The sequence below is a fragment of the Protomyctophum parallelum genome (genome assembly GCF_964188405.1).
Source record: "Protomyctophum parallelum genome assembly, chromosome: 15".
Classification (NCBI taxonomy): Eukaryota; Metazoa; Chordata; class Actinopteri; order Myctophiformes; family Myctophidae; genus Protomyctophum; species Protomyctophum parallelum.
The window spans coordinates 8310173-8326149 of record NC_139710.1 but is presented as its reverse complement, the minus strand read 5'-3'; the positions used below and the strand labels follow the sequence as shown (position 1 = coordinate 8326149).

General features: G+C 42.4%; 1 protein-coding gene across 1 annotated transcript in view; it reads right to left on the bottom strand.

Moving 5' to 3' along the window:
- Positions 1 to 1163: 1163 nt before the first annotated feature.
- The window catches only part of nsmfb (NMDA receptor synaptonuclear signaling and neuronal migration factor b), a 41793-nt gene continuing 26979 nt past the window's right edge, over positions 1164 to 15977 (bottom strand). The window contains exons 7-16 of the mRNA XM_083783665.1: positions 15146 to 15198; positions 13117 to 13206; positions 12372 to 12502; positions 11627 to 11710; positions 9059 to 9092; positions 8503 to 8573; positions 7884 to 7963; positions 7035 to 7137; positions 2733 to 2808; positions 1164 to 2053 (exon numbers count right to left, since the gene is read on the bottom strand). Coding sequence (XP_083639791.1) covers positions 1956 to 2053; positions 2733 to 2808; positions 7035 to 7137; positions 7884 to 7963; positions 8503 to 8573; positions 9059 to 9092; positions 11627 to 11710; positions 12372 to 12502; positions 13117 to 13206; positions 15146 to 15198 — 820 coding nt within the window. The 3' untranslated portion in view covers positions 1164 to 1955. The remainder of the gene's footprint in view (positions 2054 to 2732; positions 2809 to 7034; positions 7138 to 7883; positions 7964 to 8502; positions 8574 to 9058; positions 9093 to 11626; positions 11711 to 12371; positions 12503 to 13116; positions 13207 to 15145; positions 15199 to 15977) is intronic.

Genomic DNA, 15977 nt, shown 5'->3' with positions numbered 1-15977 from the left:
TGTGTTCTTAATAACCTGGTCAAATTAATGTTAAAAAGGAATAAATCCCGTAAGCTGATTCCTAAGAGTGGCAATGAATAGTAATAAAAGGTTAGTAAGATACCAAGGGCTTTGGACTGACAGGGGTCCTCAAAGATGTCATGATAGATGTTGTTCTTCAATAATTATTACATTTCTTGTGTGATATGATATGTTGCCAAAAATTAAATAGCTCCTCTGTCCTTTTGATTTAGCATTTAACACACTCATGCAAAGAACATATGTCACAAATGAATGGCCCTCGCAACAGCAATGTAAGAACAAACAATACTGTAGATATACCGTACAGTACAAACATACACCTAATCATCGCCTTATTCCAGTACACTTAAGCCCTACATACTTTGTTGTATGATGAATAGCAAAATAGGGGAGCAACACATTTAACATAACGTATCATTTTGACAATTTAAAAACATGTTCACCGTATAATGACATGCCCAAATAGGGACAGCAGGTTGAAAATGGTTAACTAGTGCACTAATACATATATATGTTACATGGTTAAAGTTATATGCTGTAAAAGAGACATTGCTGCTAATAAAGGCAATCTAGACTCAAGACTAGACTACTTGACTCCTGGGATTCCATCTGCAACCTCAAAACAGTGTGCAAGGATGCATGTAAGCTACGTCGACGCACACTTATAAAGTACACAAGCTCACACTCTCTGGGGACTCACTCACGGCAAAAGGGGAAACACCTGGGAGCCGATACTTGCTGGTGCTGGTTCACCAGGTTGTGTGCACAATGGAAAAGATTCTACTGTATAGCCCATTCTGACCTGAGATCAGATTCTAAAAATGTCAGTCGTTCTTCGATTCTTTTCAAAAATAGCAGACCTACAAGCTCGTATCGCGCCACTCGGTGGCGCGATATGAGCTTGTAGATCTGCTATTTTTCAATAGCTAAAGCACGACATGATGCCAACACCAAAATGGGTGCCCGGTCAGAATGGGATAGTCACCTGCTAAGAAACATGCATGTGTACAATGGTTTGTAGATAGTACACTCTTTGTATAAGCTACAGTTGACTATGATAATTTACTGTAAAAAAAAAAGAATGCTTATTCACACATTTATGTCCCTGACTCCCTAGCATCCTACTACCATGGCTCTATGAAGGCTTTTTAGTTCAGAACTACAGTACACTGTATTATGAGCAGTGATGGAATCCATACTATCACACACACAGGATAGAGGGATAGAAATAACCTGAGTTAATCCAACAGTCCACAATATGAAATACTAGCATGATTAGTTGGGGGGGAGCATTTTATATAGATATAGCTTGAATCAAAAAGAATATGACTACTACTTAAATATATAGTCTTTGTGCATGTAGATAAAGAAAGCTGGAAGTTATTAATGCACCAGACATAACTTATTACTGCAGTACGCACTCAATTGACTGTCCCACAGTCCCACACCTGTCAAGAAAAACTCCTCACGAGGGGGGCAGATAAACGAAGCAGATTGCAGGTCTCTGCCCCCATAAAGAGATGGAGAGAATTCCTCCACTTCTCAGTCACTCTTCATTCTCCTCGCTCAGCTCAGAGATCTGCAGTATGCAACTCTAGTGGGTGACCCTGACCCCAGACACAATTAGGCTACAGAATTACAAGAATCTGTGTTGCACCTGTGGACAGCAATGGATTGGGGAGGATAAAGTCCTCAAAACGCCTGATAGTATAGCTCAAACCGCCACTGTGTCCTTCCACCCTGCACGGGGCTCGAGAGGAGCTGGTGGAAAAGAAAAGCAAAAACACCACACCAGGACTCTAAAGCTGCGACTCCTAATGCAGCACGCTCTAACAGAGCCTCTAGAGAGGGGGTGGGGCGTCCCAACCAATGCCCTGTCACCATAGGCTCAGCCATAGGATAACCAGCCAATAGGCTAACTGAGAATGATGCCGTCACAGGAGGTCGTCGTAGTCGAACATTTTGGAGTGCTGGCGGCTTTTCCACAGACGGAACAGACGGAAGTCAAAGTACATCTCGATCATCTCCTTGCCTACGAGAGTAGGAGGAAAGAAAGGACAATAAGCGCCAAAAGGTGCTCATCTATTCACCATATAGATGGATGGATAAGAAATAAAGATAGGATGGGATGGGACGAGATGATCGGAGATGATGGATGATCATGAGATAGGATCAGATCGGAAAGGGATGGAATGATAGACAAAATGAGACGCAAGGGAATGTCGAGGTTAGATGAGATGAGTTGGGACTACTGTATATACACCACTACATTACAACTGTTTGATCAGTGTTCCTAGACACTACACTATCATTAGCAAGCATTAGTGGGGGTACAAAGTGAGAGAGAGAGAGAGAGAGAGAGAGAGAGAGAGAGAGAGATGTGATCCAACAGAGGGGATAAACATTCAGAGGCAATAAGATTTTAATTGGAAAATAATTAACATGGCATCAATACATGTCAAGCAGGTGACTGATGAGGGGTGCATGCAGGGGTTCTCATGTGTGTTTGCATAAATACCCTCGTGTACTGTCTATATGTGTCAAGCTAGCTATCGTTGATTAATGCCAGCCATTAACATTACATAGCAGAAAATCAATGCTTATACTACAGCGTGTGTGTGTGCGTGTGCGTGTGTGTGTGTGCGCGCGCACAGGCACATTGAAACATGACTACATGGGTAGCTCTCCTTGGGTGTGTGTGATGCCCTCACCTTGTGCAGAAAGCTCCAGCGGGGACTTGAACTCCACTGAGTGGGGTCTCATCAACTTCTTAAGATTCTGGGTCAACTGCAGGGAGGGTGGAGGAAGGAAGGGGGCGAGAGAGAGAGCACATCCCTTTTCAAAATAACATCACTTTACACAAACACAACTTATTATTTATTTATACAAGAGCTTTATGGAGCAAAGGGCACAGCTGAATATAAATGGAAAGGTTAATGTGTCATTTTAAAGTATGAGCAGTTGTGTATGCGGCATGTGGGTGGCACTCAGGGGGGCAGTCAGCCAGATATTTCGTGAAGCCTCATTTGAAATCGGTAGTTCATATAATGGCCTGTTGTGGCGCTGGACTGGACCCAAAAAGCCCCATAGCTCCATAGAGGCCCATGTATTTTGGCCCAACTTCACCTAGACTGTATTACCTTAATAAACATGGTCATGAATACTTTCTTCTTCCAGTCACTAGTTTAAAGTCTCATTTCTAATGTCATAATATTCTTTTTGGAAAATTATGGTCCCATTAATTAAAAAAATGACCATAAAGTCGCGTATGTTCTGAGGGGCGTGGCTACCGTTACAGTCTATGATCGGGATTCCCCACCCACTCGAGTCAAAATAAAAACCAACGGAGAAGAAGGGGGGAAGTCCCGCCTCGTTGTCTGGGCAGCCAATGACCAGCTGGTATACAAAACGGAGCCAGCCAATGGCCAGCTGGTACCAAAGATGGCGACTTACATCAGGAATTAGCATATTATTACAGGCTTCATTTTACGTTCATGTTAGACCCGGGGAACGCTTTGTCCATATTTTTTACAGTCTATGGTGGCACTCCATTCGTCACGCCAAATTGACAGTGGGCTAATTGGATAGAATCAGGATAGAACATTTGCCTTTAATTTCAACATTTCACTGCAGCTCAATAGTAGGCGAACACTGCAGCTCAATAGTAGGCGAACACTGCAGCTCATCCAAACAGCGTGACCCGTCTAAATCGGCGTCAAAATTAAAGTGAGTGCACCGGAAACGAGATTGTATTGCAACAACCAGCCTATCGATAGATGTAGTGTATATAGTGTGAGTGGTTGGTGACAATAGTCACAGTGGATATGAGTATATGACGCGTGCTCATCTTCAAAAAAATGCTCTGGCTCGCTCCCTCAGGCTATTAATAGTGTGGGATGACTCAAGCTCTCCTGTACAGGTACAGTAGTGCACTGGGGACTGTGAAATTCTGTTCATCTGTTTTCCGCATCATCTTCATCTGTTCATCTATTCTTCCAGTGACTAGAACCTCCAACCTCCCGGCCAGCAGGATAAATCACTGAGATGACCATGTCGGAGCAAATAATGACATCCTAAAGCAATGTTTGTCAAACAGCGGGTCAGGGCCCAGGGGCAACAGGGGGTCACTGGAGATACTTTGAGAGGATTGGAGACAAGAACAACCTTCAAAGAGGAATATTGCGTTACATTAAATCATATCTGGCCATAGTGGTCCTGATGAGAAACCAGGCAAGAACCGGTGCCCCTGAAATGCGCGACATAAGCAAAGAAGAAGAGACACATCCGCCCGACCCGGAAGTGATATCTCTCCATATCTGTAGTCTAGCCTCACTCTAGGCTGTGTACCAACGCATGGACGATTAACTTCCTTAGCGCAAGCTCAGATTAATGTTTTATAAGGTCTCAAACATGGTACTTCATCACATTTTGAGCAGAAAAACCATTAATAACCCTGTGCACGTGTACCACGGATTATCATGTAGGCTGTTTCTATAATGGGAGACCTGTGGAGGCTATATAGCAACAGAAGCGGAAAGAAAAGTACCAATAATATTGTTTTATATTTAATTCAATCTTGTGTTTCTTGTGGATGGCCCAGATGGTAATAATAGCTTTCCTCGAGATATGTTGTGGATGGCTTGGATTGTGTTTATAGTAGTTGTCTGTGCTGAGCAGAGGTGCGGATTTATGCTTGTGCCCATGGGTGCTAAACTTGGGTGCTAAACCCAAACCGCACCCCCTCGCCAAATGCACATTTAAGGAGATCAAGCACACTTTCCAAGGGGGTGCTCAGCATTTCTCTCAAGTGCTCGGGCTCCCAAGCACCCTTAGTAACAGGGTCTATGATGGTAAGCAATGTAAACAGTTGGTAGAACTGTAGTAAATGTGAGTAAAGCTCAAACAAAAGGCAAATGTACAGTATTTGTTGAGATCTGGGAACCCATCTGCAAAAGTGTGCCCACTATTCAAGCTGGCACCATTTTTTACAGATTACCGAGTTCTGTATGCATTTTCTCCAACACACTTTGAATTTCTCTGGCATCGGACTAATGTTGGACTTGACTTGTTTGTAAGGACTGAGAGGCTGAAGAAAACATTGCCAGTGCGGTACATTATGTTATTACAGCCGTGTGTGGTGCTGTGTGGTATTGAGCTCTACTTGAATGGCTAATATTACAGTGTGCAAAGCTTGAGTGAGTGAAATCAGTGGTATGGTATATGCAGTTGCTTACTATGAGTATGAATAGCATGAATAATTTAGTTGTTTTTGTGTGTGTGCGTGCGTGTGTGTGCATGTGTGCGTGCGTGCGTGTCAGTCTCTGTGGGGGTGGAGCGGTCATGGCAGTGGTGATGGTACCGCCAGTGAGGGGTAAGTGAGTGCATATGATGTGAACGCATGACTGTCAATCTACAAAGTGTGGGTGTTGGGAGGCCAATTACTATATTGGCTACTACAACATGCAACAGAAGCTGCACACAATTAATGTTCTAAATGCTGAAAAATCACTCAAAATCACTGTGTTTTTCACACTTTTAGACCATATCTGTGGTATCTGAGGCATACATTTTGTGTATTTTATATCAAAAGTCCATACAAATCCAAATTAAATTACTTCCTTTGAACGAAAACGTGATGCGTGATGACGTGGCGAGTCCTGCATGAATAAAAATTAAGCTTGATTTCATTCACCTGTTTTATTCCCATCTGCGCGTCCTCTTAACACAGCTGATGTTGATTACAGAACAGAACTACTCCATTTTTAATCTCATTCAAGATGACATCCAGACAGGGTATTACTCATTTTAAACTTAATCAACACGCTAAAATGAAAACATAGTTTAGAAATAATCCACAAGCTTGTGTGATGTAGCAGAGCTACATACCCTGGGATCAGTGACGGAATAACCCCTCTCAAGGCCCTGGCGCTTCACCAAATCAAAAGGCCCCTACTGATTCAGCCAATTAATTAATTAATTAATTAACATGCATGCGTTTAGCGCATATCCACTACTGCCTGCGCTGCCCGCTGACACAAGACACAGCAGCCAGCAGGCACTGCCGCACTGGGCACAGCCTTTCCAACTTCAGTCTCTGCTAAACTATCTGCAATTTCCCCGAAAAATAATTAGCCTATATCATGTTTTGTCTAAATTGTCTTTGTGGCCAACAAATGTAGCTACATTTGCAAACAGTGCTGTTGACCATGTTGTTACATGGTCCATATAACATGTGTGCACCAACAGACAATGCCAATATGCTATATTAATATTAGAACGTTTTAAAGACAGATTAGTTATTGATGACAATGCAACCTGTGGGTCCAACGTCACTGAAAACTTTCATAATAGCAATAAAAATTAATTTACTCACGAGTGCTGAAATCGTGAAATGGAGGATGTAAGAACACACTTTTGTTGTATTAGAGCAGGGTAAATATGAAGTTTTGCGCCAAGGTCTTGTTTATATTCCTCTTTACATAGGCTGTATGTTATTGTCGCAACTTGGTCCGTCTGAGTGAGGGGGGCTTCCTGAGCAAGGGGGCTTCTAACGGCGTCTCAAGGGGGCTTCTCACTCCCTCAAAAGTTTAGTAATACAAGTACACGCACGCACACGTGAGAAAGAAAGAGAGAGAGAGAATGTTTCAGTGTGTATACAGTATATGTCAATATGGTTGTAAGAGCACGTGTTTGCATTGCAGAGCTGTCTGTCTGTCTGTCTGTGTGTGTGTGTGTGTGTGTGTGTGTGTGTGTGTGTGTGTGTGTATGTACAGTATGTAACAAAATGTACCTGAGAGTTTTCCTATTTGCACACATGCAAATGAATGTTCCTGCACAGCTAACGTGTGACAGACAGACAGACAGACAGACAGACAGACAGACAGACAGACAGACAGACAGACAGACAGACAGACAGACAGACAGACAGACAGACAGACAGACAGACAGACAGACAGACAGACAGACAGAGAGACAGACAGACAGACAGACAGACAGACATGGACTATCCATACCTTCTCTCCATTAGCACTCCCCAACACATAGCAACCCATGATGTGAATGAGGTTGGGCTCTGGGTTGAGCTTGCTCATCAGTCGACTAAGCCTTTTCCAGAACCTGAGCATACAGCAGAGAGGGAGGGAGAGAGACAGAAGAAAGACACAGGAAGGGGTACAGAGAGAGAGAGAGAGAGTGAGAAAATGACCAGACCATTTCCGTATGTCGACAAAAGTCAAAATGTTCATACTGTAGTAGACATTTTGTTCTGCTGACCTCATTTAGATTGCGACTGTCTTGGTTAGCCAAACCATCTACATTGTTTTCTAAAGTAGATGTGATTTCTGTACTTTGTGGTGTCATTCCATCTACTTTTGACACTGCCAGGAAGTAGTTAGCATTATTAGTTAGTTAGTTAGTTCATTAATAAAAATCACACCCGTGTGATGTGAGGGCCGCTGTTATCATCGTACATCATCATACATCATCTCATTCCGGCCAATCAGAGTTCACACACACACACACACACACACACACACACACACACACACACACACACACACACACACACACACACACACACACACACACACACACACACACCAAAAGCTGGACATAGGAGGGGATATCGCCCCTCAATAATTAATAATTAGTTAGTTGATTATTGTTAGTTAGGAAGGAGTTGGAGGGAGACAATATTATTGACAATTGTAATGGTTCATGTGGACACATGTCAGCCTTATTTAATAGTTTGGTTTGGTTTGAAGAGTAAAAAGCAGGTTATTATTTAAGGCTTATGTTACGGGCCTGGATGAGTGCAGAGAAACTCTTTATTCATTTAGGATATAGAAGTGAACAGATCTTACTGAATCATGTCTTCTTCCTTTTCAACCTTGGCAAATGTGGCGACTTTGTTCTTCAGTAGGTACAGATGCCCTGGACCTCCCTGGAGAAGCATTTCCTTATTATTATTATTATTATACAATGATTTGCTGTTGTGCCATTATTAACATTTTCAACAAAATCCTGCACACATTTATAATTTAAAGGTATATTCAGTGATTTCACTTAATTCAAAAATCACTTATTTTTTTGTTTTGATGTGATAATCCTCCCTACTATAGAGTGTGCTGGCCATATAAGGAGTTCCTCCCTGTCCCCAGTTAACCCCTGGGGGTCAAAAAACCTTAGGTTTCGTTTTTGACTCTCTATCCTGATTGGACGAAAGGCTGGGTCCCACAGCCAAAATCGAAACCTAAGGTATTTTGAGTGCTACTGTATGAACAAGCAATGGAATGCTTGCTCATAGGCCTACATAATTTCAACTTTGGCATGATTGAAATTATTTCATTAATAATTACATGTCACATTACCCTGTAATTGACCCATATGTGATGGAGAGAGGCAGATACATTTTAGATTTGAATAATTCAAAAGTTTTACATTCATCAATTTGAACAACATGTACCTAACTCTCACACCCACCTGACAAAAGATGAGCATGTTCCAGATCCTACAGCCTTTTCGGTATGCAGTCAGCTTCTTCTCAATCTCCTCTAAGAGGCATGAAAATAAAACACAAAAAATGGAGGGAGAGAGAGAGAGAGAGAGAGAGAGAGAGAGAGAGAGAGAGAGAGAGAGAGAGAGAGAGAGAGAGAGAGAGAGAGAGAGAGAGAGAGAGGCGTGAGAAGTTCCCCAACCGTCCACATCATAATGAAGGAGAAAGCTGAGAGTCCTCTGGGGACAGAGGTGAGATCGCGCGCGCGCGCGCGCACACGCGCACGCGCACACGCACACGCACACGCACACGCACACGCACACGCACACGCACACGCACACGCACACGCACACACACACACACACACACACACACACACACACACACACACACACACACAGTCACACACACTTATTGTCCCCAGCATTGACAAGCTTCCTCTTATTCTGTTGTTTTCACTTTGGATTTTGAATTCTTCAACTAAATATACACACAGTACTACACTAACACAATGTACATACAGTACATGCATATCATACTCACCAAGGATGTCATCAAATGTGGCATGTTCGTGGTCCTGTAAGAACAAAATAAACAGAGAAATCTGTAAATGTAAGCTAATTGTGTACACAGTACACTATAGGTCAGGCCATTCTGAACGGGCACCCATTTTGGTGTTGGCATCATGTTATGCTTTAGCCATTTAAAAATAGCAGATCTACAAGCTCATATCGCGCCACTCGGTGGCGCGATATGAGCTTGTAGGTCTGCTATTTTTTGAAAAATCGAAGAACGACTGACATTTTTTAGAATCTGATCTCAGGTCAGAATGGGTTAATCAGACCAGTGTGTGTCCAGTGGAAACCTCGTATGAATCTGATCTCAGGTCAGAATGGGTTAAATAGCTACTGAGAGCATTGTAAATAAAAAGGCATAGATTTACCACACATCATCATCATTAGTGTTCATATACAAACACTGATTAAATCAACTTATGTTCCTGGCTTCATTATATTTATTTAAAAAGATTTCTGACATCCATGGTTTTGTTTGTTTCTAATATTGACTTCAATAGGCATTTAAAAGTATGTGTGATGTGTCTTTATAGCTAGTACTTTCATAACCGCTTCGTCCCTAGGACGTGTAATCCAATGGAGGGATGCATTGGACGTGTGTACTATTAGCTTCTCGTTGACTCTCGTTCTCGTTGACTTCTCGTTGACTTAGCTGTTAGCGCGGCGAAGTCGAAAAAATGCCTCGTCTCTCCTAATCCAGGGCGCTCTCTGTTCCGGTGGCCAAGAGCAATAAGCCCCAAACGCTCAATGACTTCAGACCTGTTGCTCTAACTTCCTTGATCATGAAACAATTTGAAAAACGAATCAAGTCCGAACTCGTGGCAAAAACTGAGCGTCTACTTGACCCCCTCCAGTCTGCGTATAGGGCTGGAAGGGGTGTTCAAGATGCACTTGCCACCTTACTTAACCTCCTGCACAAACACCTTGAAGGTAGTAAAACCCATGCCAGGCTGCTCTTTATTGATTTTTCCTCAGCATTTAATACCATACAGCCCCATGTCTTGGTTGATAAACTGGTTAACTCCTTTGGTGTAGATCCTTGTCTGGCGGGCTGGATTCTTGACTTCTTAACTAACAGATCTCAACGTGTAAGGGTTAACGAGATACTGTCTAGCTTCCTGACATCTTCTACTGGCTCGCCCCAGGGTTGTGTTTTATCTGCCTCTCTTTACATTCTTTATACCAACGATTGTGTTAGCCATTTCCACAACAGATTCATCATTAAGTACGCTGACGACTCGGTCATCGTCAGCCTGCTTGATAATGATGAGAGCTGTCACGGGCAAGTGGTAGACGACTTTCTACCCTGGTTCTTGCAGCTTAATGTCTCTAAAACAAAAGAGCTATGCATAGATTTTAGACGTTCCCCACAATCCCCCCAGAAGAGTGTTGTCAATGGACAGACTGTAGATATTGTACCCAGTTACAAATATCTAGGCACAATTATTGATGACAAGCTGACAAGGAAATTGGCTAAGTTTAATGTCATTTCTTTCTCGATTATCTGTTGGTATGGTAATCTCTGCATCAGAGACAAGAACTCCCTAGGGAAAATTGTAAAAGTGGCCTCTAAAATAATTGGCTCACAAATGAACAGCCTAGACCAGATCTTTAAGAAACAGGTGCTTAAAACAGCCCTGTGTATCCGAACTGATGCTGCTCACCCTAGTCTACACGGAGAGTACATCCATCTCCCATCCGGCCTTCGCTTGCGAGCCCCTTGTGCCACAAAAAACAGTCACAAACATTCCTTTGTCCCGGTCTCTATTTGCACACTAAATGCTGCTGTGGGTAGATCTAGGAGATAACCTTATGATAAGCACTTTTTACTGTATTGGTCTCGTGCCTAACGCACTTTTTATGACCTATCGCATAGCACTTTAACGCCTGCACTTTAATGGTTATGTGCACCTTTGTACTTTGGTATCTGCTATGTGAACTGTTTGTTTATTTGTACTGTCTCGTTGTTTAATGTACTGTCTATGCTGCAACCCAATTTGCCCTTCGGGGACACTAAATAAACCTTGTGGTTTTGATCTGATGGATATACTCGGGCTTCATTTTCTGCTCCTCATCCGCCTCTCGTTCAACATATGAACGCTTTTTGGATCATATATCGTATAAATTAAAATGATAGCAATGTAAGCTAGCAAAGTAAAGCAAACTATTTCTCCGTTTTTTTCCTGGGTTGTTTCCGGGGGTTGGGTTTCAGAGTAAAAGCGTCCATGTCTTTCCGGCACCCCAGAGCTCCTATTTTGAAGGAATCCCGGCGCTGAGTGCCTACAACACTTGTAGGAGTTTAACACTTATTTTCTTTCCAGATAATGAAATGCACTCATTTCTGGCAAAAGATATATATTGAAATCACAATGTCTGTTTGGATTCTACTTAGGGCCGGTATTACCCGTCATCCTCTCTCTCTGCTCTCTTCTTCCTGCTCTGACAACACATCATACTAATGGGCAGGGTTGTCAGATTATGATTGAAGCTTAATACTAAATTATAACCTTTTCAAAGCAAAAAAATTGAGCCTCACATAGAGGATGGGAATGACGGATGGGTCATCTCGACGAGTGATGTTGGGGATGTACTCAGCCTTTGGCACCTTGGAAGATATCAACTGAGGAGGGAAACCATGATGAGTTAAAATCACTCTGACTATAACGTTGACCACTTAGTATAGTATAGTTGGTGGTGGTGGTGGTGTGGACTTGAGTAAAACTCATTATAAATCTTTAGATGCATGTTTGGCTACTATTTATGTTGTCGTTGACTAAACAAATCATTAGATTAACATCAATTGACAATAGACAAGGCTAGCAAACAATATTCATTCACAACAACAAAAATACATACAAAGGCATTGATTCTTTCTTTTGAACTCGCTCAACAAAAAATATAATTTAATCTAATTTGCATAAATATGTCAATATTTAGATTTCTTACAAATTAATAATATATGTTGATGACAGTGAAGCTTGTAGCCTATTATGATATATCTTTGCTTAATATCTGAACTAAATAGGTCAATAAAGCCAAGAATGTCATCATTCCATAAAACTCTGGATGTGGGTGCGTGTGTCTGTGTGAGTGTGCGTGCGTGTGCCAATTAAAAAAATAGCAAAGAATATGCAAAATATTTACATACTGTATATGCTTGTAGATCAGGCATTATTTGCTACTTTTGTGTGACAATGTATAGTATGATCAAGTAGGGCATTAATTTATGGGAGGGGAAAAACACACAAAAAGTTAAAAAAAAAAAAGAAAGAAGCACACACCATGATCTTTGGGGGTATAAAGTCCTCTCCTTCACAGGCCACCCTCTCTGTCTCTCTCTCCTCCTCCCAGTCTGGGTCCTCCTCACACCCACCCTCATCCAATGTCCCTGTGGAGCTCTGCAGGTCCCCACCTGTGACGCGCACACACACAATTAAGGACATGCACATACTGTACTGTACGCACACATGCATGCACACATAATGCCCAAATGTACACATGCCGTACACACACATGCAGGCACGAATGATTAAGCACACACACACATGCGCGCAGAGACACAAACATTTAACACCATATAAAAACACATGATAAAGGTTGCATGCATGTAGTCAGAGTCACACATCATGCATGCACGGACACCAACAAAGGGGAGATGAAAGGAGAGTACAAAAACACACACACACACACACACACACACACACACACACACACACACACACACACACACACACACACACACACACACACACACACACACACACACACACACACACAAACCCTCCATGAAGTTCAGCCACAACACAAAGCACAAGGCTGCTAACGGACAGAATTTTGATGAGGTAGAGTTGAAGAAAAGGAGGCAGAGGGCTGAAATGAGATGAGTAGATACAAACATGGTGCAGTACAGGAAACACACATGGTCATAAGTGTGTCTGTTGTGTGGTGTGTGTGTGTGTGTGTGTGTGTGTGTGTGTGTGTGTGTGTGTGTGTGTGTGTGTGTGTCATGCACGTTGGTAGACCCACTGTCTCTGGAGTCATGTAGTGAGTCAGGCTTGACAGGGGTGGGGTCACTCAATGAGCGGCTGAAACTCTTTGCTCGACGCTCAGCAAAGGCTAATGAAGTCAGAGGAGAGAAATGGTCACCCAAACGCCCACCAGTGCCCCCACCCACACCACTACAGACACCGTTATTGTGCCACTAGCCATCACTACGAACAAACACGCGTCACTCAAATGTCAAGTGCATGGACTATTTTTAGTGTTGGGGTTTGTTAAGATAAATTTTTACTTCATAGAACAATTACGCATAAAGAAATTCTCACGGAAATATCCAAGGCCGCACTCACACAGAGGCCTCGTACACACATATCAAACGAACATGCTCTGTTCCGTCTGTGTTTCATGGCCGCCTCAATGCTTTTCTAATGGAAGTCACGTGGTTTGACCAAACACTGTTTGATGGGGGGGAGGGGGCAATCAAACACAAACAAAGTGTTTGGTCAAACTGTTGTGACTTCCATTGTAAAGTATTGAGACGGCCATGAAACACAGACGGAACAGAGCATGTTTGTTTGATACGAGTGTGTCTCGTGTCTGACCCGTGTCTGAAACGGCTTCAATTCATTTTCAATGGAAGTCACATGGTTTGAAGAGACAGCCTTGTCTGATGGCTGTGTTCTGTCCTCCCCCACCCCCATCAGACAAGGCTGTCTCTTCAAAACGTGTGACTTCCATTGAAAATGAATTGAACCCTTTTCAGACACGGACAAGACAGGAGGCAGACACGAGACATGTTTTATATGCGCGAGTACAGCCTGAAAAAGACTGCGATGCGTCATATCATTGGTGCAGTTTGAATTGTCTACCTTGCTTCCTTCCCATTTATGCACGTATTCTCTCTGAACATTTTGGATGGAAGCTGTGGTTTTTTTAACTGAATTAGAGCTTCTTGTACTTGGCTCATCATTTTGTTTCACTTCATTATTCAGACTGATAGCCCTTCCCACGTCATACCGTTTCTGGCATGGGTGTTGCCAAAGCGGCAGTCTTCTGCGATTTGTTCAATCAAAATAGTAGTAAAGCAGATGATGTCGTTGTCAATGTGGCTAACCCGGTTGCTAACCAAACAAACACGGTGAACGAGTTCTACTAGCAAGTAAACAATCACAGTAAAATATGTTGGATGATTGTCGTTTCTCAAAAGAGACAATTTATCATAGGGCGATTTAATAGTCTGATCGATACGGTCGCAAGTTACCACAGCCATGTGGGTTTTTGTTTGGTCCACCTCTGTTGTTTGACGTCATCGAGTTGAAACGTTGCCGATTGGCCGAGCCGCGGTATTAGATTTTCAACTGAGGCTAACACCGCCATAGACAGAGTCGCAAGAACATTTTTTTAATGGCTGTGGCTAGCGATCCAGGGCCTGGAGCCAGGCTACTTGGCTACTTGGCTCCCTCTTTGATTCAGGGCCTGGAGCCAGGCATAAAACCATCTCTTAAGAGCACAGAGCTGTGCCAGTGCTTTGTTTAGACTTAACATTATCATTTATCACAGTGGACAGTTGTGATACTTCCTGCACTAATGGAGCCTATGCCTAGAATGCAAACTAGCATACATGCATACTCAACAGGAAGCTGCACAAAACATACTATTAATAACGTAGTATGTAATGCCGTATGTAATGAAGACAAACAGAAGCGTGCACGCACGCTTTAACAAAAGCAATGTTTGTATTGTAATCAGACAAGACTCAAGATAGATGTCTGCATCATGTTTGTAGGCCATGATTGCATTTTGGAATGATGCTTCCCAATAACACTTCAAACGATCATTGCATATGCAGTAGATTGCGTGGAAACACTTGCTATGCATGCCATGTTTACAATGCATCAAAAGCATACTTATAATGCACACACACACACACACACACACACACACACACACACACACACACACACACACACACACACACACACACACACACACACACACACACACACACACACACACACACACACACACACACACACACACACACACACACTCTTACTCTGAGCCTTCATCCTGCGGCTGCCGACCATCCTGAGTTGTTTCCGGAAGTTTCTGCAGAAGACAGAAAAGGAAAAGGAAGACAGAAAGGTAAGAAAGATGGAAATGAATTGTGGAAGAGATGTAGAAAGAGAACCGAAACAGCAAGGAACAGAAAGACAATTGTCAATTGTCAGCTTCAGCCATTTCATAGGAAATTTGGTTTTATTTATTGATTTTTAAATGTAACTAGGATAAGCCCCTTCAGACCCAGCATCCTGTTTTCGAGGGGAGGCATGATAGGCCGATTTATCTTTCAATGGCATGATAACAAACCATATAACTTTATTGGGGCTTTTGCTGCTGAATGTTAGATTGTTGTAAGTCTGAAAGACTGAACCCTAGTCCTTTTACAACATTTAATTTGCATGCATATACACATTTTCACATGTGAATGTGTTAAACTGCACCTTTTTGGAAGACAGTTCCCCAGGGTAACCAGTCTTCTACATTTGGTCAATTTGAAAATTGACTCTCATCATATTCATACAGTATTGGTCCAGTTTTTTAGTCCTAATCCAGTCCAAAACAAATTCCTTTAATAGTTCAATTTAATCAAATTTTACCATTGCTAATCAAATTTTACCATTGCTGTCTAGACAGTGGAATATATTTGGCTTGCAGTTACACAATAAAACCATATCGTAGATATAGACCATGAAGTCAAACATCAGTTAATAAAACCAGAGAATCAATAGAGCCTGCTGTAATTAAGAGTTCACCCATCAGGACAAGCCAGAGCCTTCCTCTAGCCTAGTGCAATTTCCACATAAGCCCCATTGTAACCTACTCTA